This window comes from Anopheles moucheti, chromosome 3, assembly GCF_943734755.1.
Source record: "Anopheles moucheti chromosome 3, idAnoMoucSN_F20_07, whole genome shotgun sequence".
Taxonomy (NCBI): domain Eukaryota; kingdom Metazoa; phylum Arthropoda; class Insecta; order Diptera; family Culicidae; genus Anopheles; species Anopheles moucheti.
Genome location: NC_069141.1, coordinates 21,336,137 through 21,354,313, shown reverse-complemented (window position 1 = coordinate 21,354,313; position 18,177 = coordinate 21,336,137). Strand labels below are relative to the sequence as shown.

Genomic DNA, 18,177 nt, shown 5'->3' with positions numbered 1-18,177 from the left:
TTCGCCTTTTCTCTCCCCATGTTTACCATACGTGTGTTGGTAATGGTCATGTTTTGTAGATATTTAGAGTAGAGAAAGATGTGTATGTGTGAGATGCTTTTTTTCTACTTCTCTGGGTTCATTTTGCTTTCACGACAAATACATTTAAAAAAGGGGCCAATTGATCTATTTCGTTATCCGTGTAGTTAACCACTTAGCCGTATGTAAAACAACAAGTACCTACCCACCCGCTCGGATGGTGGGTCCACACACAATACCGCACCACCCTCTTCGCACCTAGGGATGGCGGTACGCACATCATATAAGTTAGATATATCGTCTGGTTAAGGATTCACATCAAATCACATTTGTCTCTCCAGGTTGCCCCGGACAAAGAAGGGGACTCATACATGGATGTGCGCCATGCGTGAGGGGTTTACTGTGTGCTCTGTACGCTGTGTGTTTATTCTAGTGTAGTAGCTCTAAACGAGCCTCTCCTTCTCTACTACTTTTATCTGGATCATTGTTTTTATATGCTAAGTCTGACGCTGTTGTGTAACGTTGTACCATCGATTCATATTTGGGAGGCATTGGCTACACTACATGGAATCACGGGGGACGGGAAAAACAGGGAGGACGGGGAGACACGTAGGACACTACCTTAATTTACTCGAATCAAAAACCGTATCTTTCGTACGGTTCTGTACAGTATTTGCTTGTGTAAAAAAAAGCACCGGCCAATAAAAGTTTTATCTCCAAAAGTACAAAACCAAACAAACGGAGGCAAATCAGTTGTAAAAAACCTGAAGCTTCACGCTATCTATATAAAACCGCAACCTAACGCTCAGAAAGGCCTATACAAACAAACGCCAGCACACGGTAAGAATTTTAAATTCCTTCCAGCACAATTCATTATGCCCACCCTGTTTAAACGATCTCCACTCTTCCTCGATGCTTGAAAGGTACTTCGGTACTCAAAAGGGTGGTTCTGGTTTACAACTAAACTACAAAAATCCCTTCTGTAAACATTGTTTCCTCGTATCTATCTAAGTTATAAGCCGGATGGCGCAACTCGTAAGGCGCATATACAGTTATATATATATATAAACACAACCCTTGTAGGCGCGCAAACGAACTAAGTAAAGGTTGCTTCTCTCTTAGTAAATTGTTCAGGGCGCGGCATCTAAAAATATTGTGCATCAAAGTTCATGCACACGAGATAATAACAGAACTTTACCTATGTCAACAGTCACACATCCGATGTGTTAGCGCGGGGATAGAAACGTAGAACCTAATTTGTTTTTAACTAACCTTATATAAAAATAATTATATAAATTCATCTCTCTTTCTCTCTCTCTCGCTCTTTCTCGGTCCGCTAATCGGATTCGATTATAAGCTATACAACTACGGGGCAATCACATTCCTCTTGGCTTCTGCATCTGCTCTTAATGACCTAAAAGTGACTAAAGAGACCGAATGGGCTTTTGGGGTTCCTGAACCCTGCTGCGCTTGTGCGCTTCCAGTCTCTCGCACACGCAAAAAAAAAACACATTACACGCACGCACTATTGGGGGATGAGAAGCACTAGAAAACTTAAATATCCAACCCAGTTTACACTCTATTCCACTTTTCATCCGTTTTCTTTTTCATGTACCACAAACACGCAAACACACACACACATATCCATTAACATTAGTCCGCGTGTGTTGGGAGAAACCATTGTTTAACGCTCACTCTATTTTGTCGACATCGTCAACCATTTCGCCACCGCATCACCACTAAGCAACGTTCTTCTACTTCTTCTTGATTGGGCTTTTTTAGTCTGCAAGAGCTCTGATTGGCATGGAGTGTGTCCCAGCATCAGACACTTCATTTGCATCCCTTTTCAAGTTTTTGTCTATATCCTAAGCCCTCGCTACTTTGTTCGTGTCTTGCTCAGCTTGAGATTTCATCCCCGGGGTTCGGGAGTGCTCATTCATCCTTTCAAACCTTCACAAATACCTTCTCCACATTCCAACCAAACTTTGGCCGAATTTCATCTGGAAAACAGCACAACAGGACACGCTTTGCTTAGGTAAAGAACTTACATTGGTCAATTTACGTGTCTTTGTGTGTCTAGTAAGTTTCCTTTTCCAATGTTCTAATTGAATTCCTTTTATGTTGCTAACTGTATTACTGCTTATCTCAAAGAATTCCATATTATCTACCACCATTTCCGGTTAATCAGTTAGTATCATGTCTTGTTTTGCATTAGTGCGCGGGTTCAACTGTAAAGCTTTCCTACTGATGTGTTGTTCTTTCCTTTATGAAACCACCGTGTTGTGCAAGAATGGGTGAAGCATTACTAAAGCCAACTACTAAACATTTGTTCTTTTTTTGTTCGCGCGTGTTTCTACTTGTTTTATGCTCTTTCATGTTTGTAAGCATGTGGTTCTTTTCTTCTCTATTTTTTCTAGTTTTTGCTTATATGCTTGGCATGTCTTTTTCTTCTCTCCTCTTTTTTGTTTCCCCAATTCGTGGTCATGGCTGTTAAATCGTTGTTCAAACACACTACAATTTTTTTGCATCTGCTTTTCCTATGCTTTCCGCTGGTTTATAACTCGTTAGTACTTTGTCTTCGGGTTGCAAATTTAAGTGGCACTTTGAGAAATTGATCTATGTTTATTCATTACGTTAATATTTGTTCTTTGTTCTAAATTTGTTCGTTTTCGTTTGTTCTTCTTATTGTTTGTTTTTAAACTACTTCCACTTCTGGAGAGATATCAGAATACTTTCACTGATGGAAGGGATGTGTTCAAGCGTTCCATCACACTTTTGGGTGGACGAGTGCCCGACGTACCGTAGGAGTATCGCAATTCACGTTCAATATCAGATGAAGATTTGCGTTAGTAGTGCGCACTCAAACCTCTTCTTTGTCCGATGGTTGTGTTTCAGACATTTGCCAACGGTAAAAAGGTGAGGAATTTAATCCATTGCAAGAATGAGTCTCATGTACCGTACTACCTCTCACATTGTTGGCTAAAACTTTGAACTACATTTGGAAGCGTTTTCATGTTTTGTTCGCCTATGGTTCCAGTTGGTCATCGTTGTACTGAATCGTAATCTCAATCATTTCATTGCGATGGTCTAACATCGTGTGCATTAAAATCAGGTGATAGTCTCTAATTCAGCATGTTAAATATGGTTCTACTATCTCTCAACTACGCTCCATTTCTCTGCTAGTGTAGAATTAATTAGTCCATTGTAGAAAAAAGTGTCAGCATAGATTACATGAAATGAACAACTTAAAAAGGGTTTCCCAGAAAAAAGAGTCACAAAAAGGTGTGTTTCCAGGTATAAACGTTCGTCACAAAAAAGCCGTGATCATTCACCCAGACATGCGGGGTTCTCTGCGTTTTCTACCTTGTGAAAATAGATGCAAATTTAGTTTTTGTTTCCCTTCGTTAGGCAGTTTTACTGTAAGCAGCTTACGCCAGCTATAACACGGTACTATGTGGTGCCTTTCTGCCATTTCCACAACTACGTTTGACAAACACGATTTGCGCGTTATCGATCTTTTCGTATTCGTTTCGTATGTTTCAATTTCACTAATAAGCCACATCTAAGTATACATAATCACGGCACATACATTTCATCAATTCTTTCATCCACATTATCGCGGGTTCTTTTTAGCAACTATCGCTACGCGTTTGTGCATTCGATCTGCAATATGAATGCAATGCTAATCGCATTATGCTAAAAGATCGTGTTAGTTGTGGTCACCAGCCTATTACTATTAGCTTTCCCACATTAGGCGCACGATTGGCATACACACTACCCCGGGATGCTCGTGGCCACTACGAGTAAAGAGACAGCATTATTCAAGTTAAGTGTGAGCCGCCTATCTGTGCCTGTAAGTGTGTGTTTTCTAATCTATCCTAAATCTGTACAGATTGCGGAAAAGCGCAAAACCAGATCCATAGACTACAGTACCTCCGCTAGAACACGGGACGACGAGTAGTTTTTTTTGTAAAAAGGGACAACCATTAAGATTCGTTCACACAATACGTCCTTCTAAGCTAATTATAGCAGAAATAGTAGTAGTAGCATTACCGAGTAGTAATACATGTCTGTTGGTAATCTTGCGAAAGACGGATCTAACCCGGGGATAATATCGTGCTCGCTCTCGATGATTGGTGACTCCGTGTCGAGTGGTACAATGGAAAAGATCTGGCGGAAATCACCAGAAAGCAACACCACAGAATGATCATCGCACACTGGCAATGTCACGCATCGACTGCCTCGAGCACGTACCGGCTTTCCATCGACACCTCGTCCCACACGATCAATACTGTTGCGTGCTTTAGCTTGGCATGCGTGTACTTCATCGATATTGCGCAAGTTATGGGTTCGTCAAGATCGACCGGTTCAAGTTGGGATGTGCACGGTTTTGCCACTTCTCAGTAGCAATGCAGCGATGCATCATTTTTCTCCAACAGTTACGATTAATCTATAGCGAATCTTTAGTAGGTCATACACCTGGTGCTTCACAACATTAAAAGGTATTGCTACCATACGCCAACACCGCATCGTCCGATACTCCCTGTCTATACATCACGCGGTAGGAGTAACGTTAACGATGCTACAACACCACCTGGCCACTATTGCAGCATACTGACGGTACATCGCTTACCCACCCTGGTGCTTTGCGCAATTTACCTGCGCAACTAAAGGATGCCGTACACCAGCAGGCTTTTTTTCCTTTTCTATTCTTTCGTCAACTTTGCTGGGCGCAGAAACGGCTAAAACATCATTCAATAGTTTTTTTTCGTCACTATAAGTGCGAATGTGTGTTATTTTGTTGTTGCCGTCGCTTTTCTACATTGCACAACAAATAGCAGTGTCTCTAATGATCATCAAAATTGACAACATTCGAAAGGTGTGAGTATATAGCATCAGTGCGTGCAAATCGTAAACAACTGAAAGCGCAGCGTTAGGCAGGACGACTTTGTAACAACCATTTAGTCACGATACAATAACCATGGCGGCGTGTATGTCTGATTATGCAGCGGTGGCGATCTATTATCTATACACTACTATCAATTCAGACGCATCACACCGCCGCACAGTGTATGTTTGTCACGGTTCTGTGACCCTATTCTGTGTGTTTAAAATACAGATCTTACATCAACTCCAAACTGCAGAGCTGGACCTTCGTTAATTCCTAGCACTAATTTAAATTCATTTCAGATATCTGTTCCGTTTGATCTAAACGTTCGCTTGTACCGATACGGCAGCAATATCTTAAGTTATTCACATGATTCTAACATGAGTCGTAGAGCATTTTTGGGCCCATATCCGCGTATATTGCACACCTAATTAATCGGTTCACCATACTGATTTATCATGTCGTTCAGCTCCTCAAGCAGCTCGCTGAAGGTCATCCGCTCGTGTGGGTTACGCTTAAAGCAGGGTGCCATAAGCTTATCGTACACGTACGAAAACGGTTCTGGAAGCTGTAATCTGTGATTGAAAGAAATAGGAATATATTGTATGATAGAAGGTCGGCTTCACATTATTCACAATACGGCACAAAACACTTACATCTTAGTCTCTCGCTGCAACAGTTGATACAACTGAGCCGCACTTTTCAGCTCCACGTGTGCGTAGGGCCTATTGCCGTATGTGAACATTTCGTACAATGTCACACCGAACGACCAGACGTCCGATTGGAAGGAATATTTCTGCGTTTCGAGCGTTTCCGGTGCGTACCAGCGTATCGGCAGTTCTCGGCTGTGTCGCGCTACATAGTAATTGCTTCCCTCGGTAACTTGTGCCAGACCAAAGTCCGATATTTTTACACACTTCCTGCTCTCCACCAGAATGTTACGTGCCGCTAGATCACGGTGGACTATCTTCTTCTCAAACAGATAATGCATACCCTGGAAAGAAGATATACGCATACGCTTAGATAAATTGAACTGAATACACATTTCTGCACAGTGTCTTCACGACGCATTACATTTGCAATATCCCGCGCCATCCATAGCAGATCCGGTTCCTTCAGATCGTATCGCTTGTACCCGAGGTACGTCAGTAGTGAACCCATGGGTACGTACTCCATCACCACAATGAGTTTGTCTTGCTCCTCGTAAAAACGAATAAACTCCACAATGTTGATGTGTCGCAAACTTTTCATGATATCGACCTCACGCTTAAAATCGTCTCTCACACGACTCAGGTCGGGTCGATCGTCGTAGATCGTTTTCAGTGCGACCTCTCTCGGTGCCTGGTTGTCTCGCTCGAACGTTCCACGGTACACGCGCCCATAATTGCCCTCGCCAAGTATGTTATGAAAGAAGATTCGTTCGCTGCTACTAAGCTCTATATAGTCGGAGCAGTTAACAAATGTTTTCTCGTAGTACGAGTCGCCACTGAAACGACTCATGGGGTTTGAGAGCAGCGGTAGCGAGCTGCTTCCACTAGACGCGTTACTACGCAGCTCGCTATCACTTCCGTTGCTGACATACGACGAAGAGGTGCAGTCGGTGCGCGAACGAACCAGTGTGGAATCTAAGATGATCGAACGAAGCAAATGAAATATAATAACATTTAAAACAAAGGGTTCAAAAGGTTTAATTAACTGTTCTACTTACTCGTTTCCATAGATAGGATACTATTTTTGAATTCAGATCCATTCAGCATGTTACTTGTCGAATGACCGTTAACGTGCCCATTTCCTACCGTACAATAGCTTCCATCTAATTGACCTGAAGTGGTTAAAAGTAATAAGTTAAAATTCATTGAAGGTAAAATTAAATGATACACAAACACTTACGTGCATGAACCAGCAGCCCGACGATCGTTTGCGGTGCAATCCGTTTGTCGGGATCCGCATGCCAGCCACAGCTTAAACATTCGTAAATCTGCTTCGAATCCTTCAGCTCCGGTGGCATCGTCTGGAGCCATTTGCGCGAGGGCAGAAATTCAGCCGGCTTGTACACGTGCATCTTGATGCCTCGGCTAAATATTTCCCACAGCGTCGAGGTGCAGGCCCACACATCCGTGGCCGGATCTTGCCGCAAGCTGGCGACACTGTGTTCGCTGAGATCCTGATACTCGTACGGTATCCACAGAAGGTCGTGCTTCGTCAACCGGCGCTGCCCGTGCATGCCCGGATCACCGAGCTTGGCAAGAACGCGCTGCTCCCCATCATCGTACTGGGTGACCAACATGGACGAGCACCGAATGTTCCCGTGGACGATGCCATGTTTCTGCAGATAGTAAAGCGCACGGGCAAGCGAATGGCCTATCTCGATCAACGCGGTTGGTCGTACCGTGGTGCGACGCGTACGCAGAAACTCATCCAACCGACCGTAACGCGCATATTCCAGCACCATCGTGATCGGCTTGCATACGGTCATACCGTAAAGCTTAATGATATCGATCGAATCGATCGTTGCCCACTGGCCGGCCACCTGCAAAAAGTCCTGAAGGGGGAAGAGAAGCAAAAATACGGCGATGAAGTAATTGCAGATTTTTAAATTGCGTTGGCAAAACAATACCTTAAGAAATTCTCCCTCCTTCTCGTTTTTCAGTAATTTAAGTGTCACCTCCATCTTGCTATTGTTAGGCAGCAAAAAGTCCGCACGCGTACGTTTCGTGAAACCATCGCTTTCGTCTTCCACGGGAGCTGGGGCAAGAGAATGGGCAAAACGGGGACAAATTAGAACACACTATCAACAATCAGACAAGCTATTCCACACTATTTGGTAAACAATGTTCTTCCTATCATACGCACAGCGATTGATAACTAGTTCCTTCGCGGCATTGATGATACAGGCCCGCTTTTGTCCCAGTTCCTGCGTTCCACCGCGCAACAAACGCTTCGGGGAGGACTTTACGGTCGGTCGGCAAAGTAACAGATTGGGTGCGGTATCGTTGTCTGACGGCGGCAATCGGTAGACGCTCGTTATCTCAGGGTTGAGGCTCTTCAGCGCTTCGGTCAGCTGGTTGTATCGATACACCTGCTCTTCCTTCTCGTCCTGCACGTGCCACTGATCTTCGGTGTGGATAAGCTTGTACGTTTTTATCAGTCCACTGCGGCAGAGTAAAAAGCATTTAATAAATTATTTCACATTCGCGTGCTGCTCGGTGTTCTAGGCATACTTACTCAGTTTCTAGCATATCGACATAATAGGTATCGTACTGCTCCTCGCACTGCCGTATAATGCAAGCGCCGCAGCTGCTATTCTTTTCCCGAATTTTGTCAGTGGAATATTTCCCGCTGTAAGACGAAGGGAAGAGAACATAATTTAAACAAAAATCAAGCTACCTATTCACCCTTACACCACGTGCAAAGCACACATTCACGTGCGAAAACAAAGAATATTTGAGTGTATTCTACCTAGCATGCTTTTCAACATTTAGAAACATTATCCACTTTTGAGCGCTGATATACTAAAACCACATGTGGAGATAATCCTTGAGAAATTCTGACCACATTGTTTGAATGGTAATGGTCTTTCGGCGTTTGCATACAGAAAATGTATAAGCGTATTTGTTTCAGAAGTTAGGGAAAACATCTCCGCTCATATCGCAACGCGGGTTTGCACGAATAACGACACACCAGTTCTGGGTATTTTTGGCAAACGATGATGCCTACCGTTCGCGTCGAGCAAACAGCAAAGAGAAACAGCCTAGACAGCGTAACTTTACGGCTAAGCTCTTTTTCCAAGATAAGAGCGAACCCGCATAGCGTACGGACGCAATGCGTTGGAAGGAACATTCAATCGGTTTTATGAATGAAACCCTACACAGTTTCGATGATTTTACCGGAATTTGTCGCCACTTTACCCATCTCCCCCTCCGCATGCACTCGCCCCATCCCTTTTTGTCATTCGGCTTTACGCACTTACCCGATCGGCCCGTGGCACTTTAGTTCCTTCAGCACGTTGAGCATCGGCGAGGAAAGATAGTCCTGACATATATACACGGTCCATTTGCACATTAACCTGCAAAAAGGCAGAACAATGAATTATAATCCCGCATGGGAAATCGGGGCAGAATTGCGAGAATTGGTCCCGAATTCACCCTCTTACCTATAGTAACCGGCTAGACAGGTTACGAAAGAGTTCAATTCAGTCTGATCGTGAAAGTCTATACAGTACGGTTCCGACTGGTCTTCCAGTGCGAGTTTCACCGTCAGCTTTTCTACCAGTATGGTGAGTATTTCATCGATGTTCGTCACATGTTGCCACTGTACGAGTAGAATGGTAAGCGATTAAAGAATGCTGCTGCAGAAGTTTAACCAAGCGTCTAAGCCTTACCTTGCTGGCAAAAAACACCTTCAGTCCGGGTGTGGTCGTGGCATCTTCATGCTCCAACGTTCGCTCCAGTCCACCGCCGGTGGAACCGTACTTGGTCGTGTCGCGCGTGGACAGGGTCGTACCGTAAGGTTGAAACCGTAGCTTTACCGGACACTTGCCAGTTCGGGAACTGAACTCGCCTCTCGGATACTGAATTTCGGCGGCATACTCCTCATACAGATAGCCCGGTGCGATGTTATCGATATCGTTGATATAGACGTTCTTCACGTAGCTATTGAAGATAAGGTATTGAGAAACGATTTTAAAGAACGATACACATATGGAGGGGGAGGGCGATAAGTTATGGGACCAGATCTTGCCACTTACTTAACGTCATGATCTCTGTTCTGGATGGAGTTGAGTGATTCGAATATTCGCTTTTGGGCAACGTTGACGAAACACACCGAATGCTCCCGGCTAATCTTTCGCGGGATGTACTTCTCGAAGTCGCGTTTCAGCTCGTTCAGACCGACCTTGTCCTCGATGATCTTCCGGTACATATCGTTTACGACATAGCCGAGTATTTTGTTCTTGTACTTGCGGTAATCAATCTCCGGAATGCGGTTGTGCAGGAGATCGTACCGTAGCTGGCTGTAGTAGTAGTTGAAGAGCTCTTGATCGAGCGCTTTCAGGCAGGACAGATCGGGAATCTAACCAGATGGTGGTAGAATGATACAAATGATGTTAAGGATGAGAGGATAATTTAAATTGTTATTTTACTGGGGGGGAGGACTTATTAAATTCCTCACAAATTACAGTATTGCTTTTAAATTTAAAAGTCTCTTGATCCCAGGTTATCAATGCATTTAACCCAACCAACCAACGTACTGAGAAGGTTATTACTATTTGGTTTCTGTTTGCAAATCTTTCCAAATATCCGATGGAGGCCAGCATAGTTCTAATGAATTCGTGCAGTGGCATTCCACGGAACTTTATGTGGTTCGTGGAATAACTTCCTGGTAACTCGCTCGTTCGCATCATCCGGATATTACAAAATGATTGCAGTTCATGATGTCCAATCAAACACGAAGCAAAGTTTAAAAAACACTGAATATCACTGCATACAACGAAGACATAATGAATTGGGATTGGTACATTTTGGTTACTTCTAAAAACACAGGTAGCCCCCAGACATCAAAATCCGGATGGTCAAGAACCTCCCATAGAAGCGCTAATGTTTGCCAACAACCGATAGATGACGTCGATGTTGGTGGCAACTTGCATAAATGCGAAGATAAACCCCGTCCGTCCTCCGGCCAGTGGAACGTCGATAAGCAAAAGCTGCGCAAAACCAAGACGTACGGATACTAGTCGGTACGGATGTAGCAAATTGTTTAAAGTTTCAGCATGCCCCTGCAGACGACGCGCGCAAGTGTACAAATCTGGGTAAGGGTAAATATTTTGCAATATCATCATTTTCGTTTATCTTGTCGCACAACAGCGCAAACAGAGCAGCAGAGCACATCTCAGTGTTTCCTCTGCCGGCGACGGCTTCCAACGGCATTTGCAGCGAATGATGACTTTCCGAGTAAATGGTGAAGAGATATGAGTACCGCAAAATCCTACCAGAATAGCCGGCAAGCGTGTATCAAAACGTAGTAAAACATTGGTGTTGGGAAATGGAATGTGTAAACATTTATTCGCTGTAATGCTAATGATTATGACATTGAGTCACAACTTTATGCAAGACCGAGAGAAACATGATAATATTCATCCAACATCTAGTCGACATGCACAAGAATGCATTATGATGAATGCAGTAAATTAATTAAAATGCAATAAACCCCCGTAAAGAGACGTTTCAAACGAAAAAAAAAGAAGAAGCTAATCTTTGTTTGTTGTTCCACGAAAATGGTTCACTAGACAAATAGCGCACCAGAACAATGCATTAATTATGGATGCAGCAAGGTAAGAATAATGAACCGCTTGAACCAGGAAGCACAACACTCTCTCATCTGCTAGATATGCGCACGAGGTGATGTTTAATGTATTAATGTTTTACGTAGTATTTTGCTGTCTCTTGGCCTGTGGTAAGATTCATATAGAAAGTAAATGCTCATTTTACAATGGCTTCTGCTCCTTGTTTCCAGTCGGCCCTAAAGTGTTAGGTTTCTGCTTCACCATCGTGGAAAAGCTCTATTAATTCTATTCGTGACACAACATTGACACTGCGCTGGTGACATTCACGTTACGTTCTTCCGGGGGTGTAGCAAATGGAATGTTACAATTGACTAAATGTTAATGACTTTCATGGGTAGATTTAAGCATTCTAGGACTTTCTAGGATGTTTGTCTAATCAACGCAACGATGTACTTCTTACTGGTATGTATCTAGGAACTACACAAACCCGTTGTTCTCCGGCAACTTACCTTGAAGCGAAGCCGAAAATCGTACTTCTTGTCCGTCGACGGACGGCTGCAACCGGCCAGAAACCATTTTTCTCCATGGACTCGCAACCCGACGAGCGCGAATACCACCGGTTTAATTTTCAGCTGTTGGCAAACCCACCGGCAGACGTACTCGCACGTATTCTCCTCGTCGCGACCGGCAACCGGAACGCTGATGAAGCAGTCCGCCACATAGTTGAACACCTGGTACGATGCTTCATCGGGCATAGCGATATTCTTGGGGAGGGGGGGGGGGCACGTTCGCAAGCCACCGGACCACGACCAAACTACTGTGGGCAACGTTGCCACCTTCTTCCCACTAACAAAACAGGACCGTTTACACTTTACGGACGTAACGCAGATTAACAATTAGATAGCAGTAGTAACTACCCACTATAACACGGACGGTGTCAGAATCATATTTCCCAACACCTCCACAAACAATCCATACTGGAGCGCGCTCGCTGTGTCTTCTACGCCAACTCGATACTGAGCAATGGATTCCGTTTCCTCTTGGAGGATATTCATACATATATCGGAACGCAACCCGCGGTTTGCGGTCGCCTAATCTAAAACAGTCCTAAATTGTAGCCTTATTCTCTACGTAACGCTTCATCGATGGCCAAAGGCAAATTTTCGCCGATTTCGTACACACTAAAATGGGAAACCTTCTCTCGACGCACCCGTGTCGTCGATCAGAGTTTAGCAAACGCACATCTAACGCACTTTGAACATTTCACAATATCACAGATAAAATTCCACGATTGAATCTCACAGTTAGCTTATCTCGACTGGCTTTTGGGGGCATAGATCCACGCATAGATCGAATAAAAACAGGAGTGTCTACACTTTGCTATATTGTACGTTTATAATAATTTCTCGATCATCAACATGTGGGGGGGGCCCACCATTGCGTATGGGGGTGGCCCTCTGATAATGTGTAGGGTTTTTTCGTTGTGATAAGACGCAACAATGATGGGGTTCTGTCCCCGCCAAACGGGTGGTTGGTCGTCGTTACGATCTGTGTGTCTTCAGTACTGCTAATGTAACGATCAATTCAGACGCTATAGCACATGTTTCCACTAGGGATGGCTTCTGTTTAGATGCATTTCTTTCACTGCTTGCGTTGTACACACGATGCAGCAACTGGACAGCAGCTGGCCGAGAAACGGATGGTCTAAAATGATACAAAGAAGAAAAACAAGGATACACATGAATCAATCACTTCGAATAATATCACGAAATACAAATAATTACAATTCTGCCCAAATAATCCCAACCTCCCTAAGAATTCCTCTCTCTTTCTCTCTCTGTTAATGCTATTATTTGATTGATCTAGCATTATACATAATGCAAGAGCACGTTACGTGGAAGCTGACAGCAATCAGCTCATCCTTACCGGAGAGTGCACATGCAACTGGCCACCCACCAACTCCTGCAACCACAAATGTTTGGTGAAAAAGTGACCACTTTCCACATTACGCTGCTGATAACGAACGAAAAGATGAGTTAATATATTACCGCAATGCGGTCGGTGCATGACAGACACAGCACACACACACGCGGGTGTGTGCAATAGATTGTTGAATCGCGATAGGACAGAATGAAATACCGGCACACCGCGAGACGCGTGCCGATGCAAGTGGAGTGTGAATATTCAAACTGAAGCCCAGAAGGAGATTGAATTGATGACTTTGCTAATGAGACAGTTTTCGTATGATCTTTTTTTTGAGACTGATAAAATATGTTTAAAGCTGTGATTCAACCAAATGTTTTTAAGGTATCGAACTGTGAGGCACTTTCCGGTCACGATCTTAAAGAGGTTTGTGAGTGTGTCAAAGATCCGCTACAGAAATAACTGACAGCAATTCCGTCCGGTGTGTGTACCCCCCGACCGGGCTGTCGTACATAGCAAATGCATTAGAAGTCATAAAATGGAAGCAAATTGAGTCTCGCTAGTGTGGAGATGAAGATGTAGCAACAGAGAGACACACTTAATAGAGCAAGTTTTCCAACGATAACAACGGCCTCATGATTGCTCAGGATTGCATCGTGATGGAAGATAGAAAATCGATTGAGAAACTGAACCATAAATGGCCACACAGAACAAGAAATCGTTGCACAGCGAAGAATCCTCCTCAGAAATTTCTTGTTGTCCTAATCCGGGCAACAAATCTTTGAGGTCCGTGTCTGTGATGTAATCGACTTCTTACGGTCTTCAAAACGGCAAGTATGGATTCCTTTTGGCAATACAATAGTTCAGCCGTCGTATCATCGAAAAATTCATTATTAAAATTGGAATCCATAAAGCCTGCCCATTTATCCCTTATTTACAGCTTCTCTACTTGCTACTCATCCTCAAGCAGCATCCTGTCATATAAATTACTGTTAAAATGTTGTTTACTGCAAAACAAACGCAGCGGTCAAATTTCACGCTAAATTTCAACCATCAAAATGCGTTGCGAATGTAATGAGCGTCGGGGACCCACCGCACCGGAACGTCTTTTCCACATCAATCATCCGGAAAAGCCCGTGGCACACACAGCCGAGCCTTTTCACGGTAAGCGTGACGGGCTAGGGCGATATCTGGCCCGGTTGCCCGGTTTTCCGTTCACTGTAAACTTATTTACACAATGTGCAAATAGTTGATTTGCTGAAGAAAAGCATCAATCAAAAGCTGAAACACTAATGGAACGGAAATTATTCGTACAGCAAAAAGCATCACACAACCGGACACACACAGTTAAAAACAAGAAATAAATACATAATAATAAGCTAACGAGCACACATCATGCCGGTGGTAAAATTGGGTTGGGGTAGCTTTCGAAGAAAAATTTAAATTTCATCTACCGAACGATTGCAAAAAACACACAAAGAAATACTTCAAGCGCAAGAAATGTATGGTAATTACACATACGAGAGAGCTTACTGGGGAAAAAAAAATGCGAATACGAAATAAATCCAGGAAGGGATGCTGATTGAAACAGCAATAATATGTGAACAGATGTTGTCGTTGGTTCAAACCCAAAAAATAAAAAAATTAAATGAAAAATAAAATATTCGCAAAAGCGAGGGGGGGGGGGGGGGTGTTGTAATGGATGCTTACACACACGAGAGCTGCGGTGGAAAATGCCGACCAGAAAACGTTATATTCGTATGACGGCCGTAATGATGACGACGTTCGGGAGGGTGGGCCTGCAATAACTGCTAGTGCTCCGTCGTCTTGCACGCATCATCCTCGTGTTGGAAAATGTGTATTTAAAGAACGAAGTAAAAGCACCAATAATACCATCAACAGCCCCCGCGATGTGTTCCATTTTCCAAACGCGCGTCAGATGAACAACAGCACCACGCTAACGCATATCATGCTCGGTTTTCTCATCCCGTTTTCTCAAACACCACAATTCAATCACCCCGGTGAGGAGGGTGGGCTAGGAGTGTATCGATTTTTCGTGACCAAAACCATCAACAATCAAGGGCGAAAGGGTGGAAAAATAATACAAACACACACACACACGGACCGACTCGCAAAACTGCATCCTAAACGAGCTAATCGGCTGTGGATGCAGTTCGACTTCAAGAAAACCCCTCTCTCTCTCGGTACGCTTTTAACCACTGGGAAGGGGGGGTGGGGGGGGAGGGTCCCGCTCATCGGTTAGATAATTAATGCACATTAAATGCACACTTGCCGGTCAAACAACACGCAAAACAACGCTGAGACGCGAAATTAATTCTTCGGTCGGAGAGCGAAACCAACCGATCCGCAGTGCGTCGTAATCCGCACTCTGCCCCCACCTTCTCCCCCATGGCTCAGGTGTGGTGTGGGGTGGTTGTGGTCGCGCGGCATTTACACCCGTCGTCACGCCATCTCGCATGACGTTTTGTTGCCCCGCAAGGGAAGAAGGGGGGCCCCCCGGGTGAGTTGACAATAGAGCCGGGTCGTGAGTTGCGGATCTTGTGCGAAACAAATACACACATGCAACAAAAGCACACAAGTGCATCAGGCTTTCGTAGTGACCGCGATGGATGCATTTTTGCTTGCAGACCGCCCGGCGTATATTGCAAGACCGCGCGCGCGAGAAGTGAAGAAGAGATTTGTTTTAATTATTTTCTTTTATATTTTCGCTTGCTTCTCGCTCTTCTCTCGTTGCTTCTTTTACTTTGACAATTAAAATGGGGATGGCACCACCATATGGACCACCTCTTTCACCCTCTTACCCTGCAGGTCGTCCTTCCTCTTCCCTGGTGGTGGTCAGTCTAACATTTTTATGATTCTGTTTGCGCGTTCAACGGATATCACACGCGCGTTTTCCCGTGTCACTGGAACGGTTTGTGCACGGGTGTGCTTGTCGTTGTGCAACGTTGCTAAATTGCTGACACACAACGGCTTAAATTTAACGGCAAAATATTTCACCTTCTGGTCAAGCTGGACTTCGCCGGAAGACTTAACCGCATTCCGGTGTCACGTTCATCAATTTGCAGGGTTAGTTAAGGACTTTTGCTGTTGATGTTGTCGCAATAATATTTGTGTTTATTTAATTAAATAGAAAATCTACTTTGAAAAACATACAAAAAAAAATCGTATAATATTTCAGATTTTTTAAAAAATTAATTTGAAGAATTGATATTTATTTTCAACAATGTACTGTCAGCATGTTTGAAGAAATCTAAACAACACTTCGGAAGTTAAAGATCACCGGAAAGTCTGATAAAAAAAAACTAATTTACCGCGAAACAATTTATAATGTTTCCAACTCCAGTATCAAGAAGTTCTTGAAAAGTTTAGACCCAAAAAAAAGGTTATTTTTTAGCAAGGATTTTCCATGCAAATGCATGGAAATGCAAATTTTATCGATAAAGTTCTCCAACAAAAGGGCATGTAAAAAACGGTTCAATTTTACGTTGTTTAGACCTTTTTTGTTGAAATGTGAATACTTTCTTAAGAAAAATTACTCTGTATTTCAATATGTAAGGGACTATTTCCTTTAAAAACACACATACACTAAAAAAAATCATTTTCCCAGCTTTAGAATAAGTGTAGTACAACTGTGCGTCGTGAAATTGAAAACTACAAAGGCAAAAAAGCCTTAAACATTGAGAAAAAAATGTGTAAGAGATTGGTGAAGCATATAAAACATCCAATTATTTTTAAAAATAACAAAATAAAAATTTTAAAATTGTTTGCAAAACTGAAATTAAAAATGTAACACAACCCCTGTATCCAAGCTCCGAGGAGTTCTATGAAATTTTAATGAAAAAGAACCGCAAAATGCACTATTTTTTTTCTGTACAGTATGCAGTTTTACTGGTGCATATAAGTCAAGAGGCGGCGGTGATCATTTACAAAGTGATAGGAAACCCATACCCGAACCGGAACATTCCCCTCGGATGGCACATAGCAGGAGTAACAAACTGCAATGGCTATGTGCGGAGCGCGACCGGGTAAGAAACAGGTGGGATGATACCGACGCAAAGGGAGTAAGAGCGAGGCAAACGAACTCTGATCACACTCGGACAGACTTCGTTGTGCATAAATTAATAATTTTTGCATTGTTTACACTTTCAATCCCACCTCTGGCTTTCGGTGGATGGGAGAGCAGTGGACAAAACGGGGGTGGGTTAGAGGGATGATCAGCGCCGTACAATGCGCCCACAAGGGTGGTTATCTTTGGGTTTTTTTGTGTTTGTATGCACACCGCAACCGTATCTCGCTGTAGATCGCTTTCTTCGATAATTGCACCGAGGGCAGTCCCAGCAATAGAACAACAAACACGGGGTGTAGGAGGGGTGAAGTGCACCAACCATACTGGTGAGAATGAAACGGGAAGCTTCAAATGTGCCGTTTTAACATCCTCGCCAGAAATCCGATGCATGCAAGCGACGAACGCACCGAACACCACCCGATTATGCACATTTTACAACACGAATGAATGTGGGACGGCATGCACTACGGATACAACGTTTCTCGCTGTTAACAATATGCCCCCCCCTCGCTCCACATGCCCGAGAAATGCATGCAATTGCATAGTTCTATTGTTTTTTTTCCTTCTTTTGAGTTCTACAGACGAAGCGTCGAGGTGCAATGACAGAGTTGCACTCTTAACTCCCTCTCCTCATTATTACACTTATGCGCTTCTGCAGGGATGTTTTGCAACTGCGTTTGTGTTTGCGTAAACAAAAACGAAAGAAAGATGCACAAGGTACGTTTGCAAATAGAGGAATTATTTCAGCGAAAAAGGTGAAAGCCCATCACACACCGTGGGGAGAAAAGTCAAGCGCCCAGCGGTGGTGAGGAGACTATGGAGAACTAATTAATTTCGCAGTAAAAACCGGACCAAAAAAAAACATAAACTGGGACCCCCCCAGGCGGTATTGTCATTGGCATGGAAGGAAGGTTGGAAAATGGCGCACGCATAATTACTGCGAAAGGTATGTAGCAGCTTCGGTGGTATGCAAATATCAAC

The 18,177-nt window shown here is 43.6% G+C and overlaps 1 protein-coding gene across 1 annotated transcript; it reads right to left on the bottom strand.

The window, feature by feature from the left end:
* Positions 1-4,256: 4,256 nt before the first annotated feature.
* On the bottom strand, positions 4,257-11,941 carry LOC128300908 (tyrosine-protein kinase hopscotch). Its single transcript, XM_053037156.1, has 13 exons — positions 11,696-11,941; positions 9,654-9,976; positions 9,288-9,558; positions 9,060-9,217; positions 8,877-8,972; positions 8,132-8,245; positions 7,760-8,058; positions 7,524-7,651; positions 6,797-7,448; positions 6,615-6,728; positions 5,981-6,531; positions 5,563-5,900; positions 4,257-5,481 (listed from the first exon to the last, which is right to left on the bottom strand). The coding sequence occupies exons 1-13, from the start codon at positions 11,939-11,941 to the stop codon at positions 5,334-5,336; spliced, it is 3,438 nt and encodes a 1,145-aa protein (XP_052893116.1). The 3' UTR covers positions 4,257-5,333.
* Between the last annotated feature and the right edge of the window lie 6,236 nt (positions 11,942-18,177).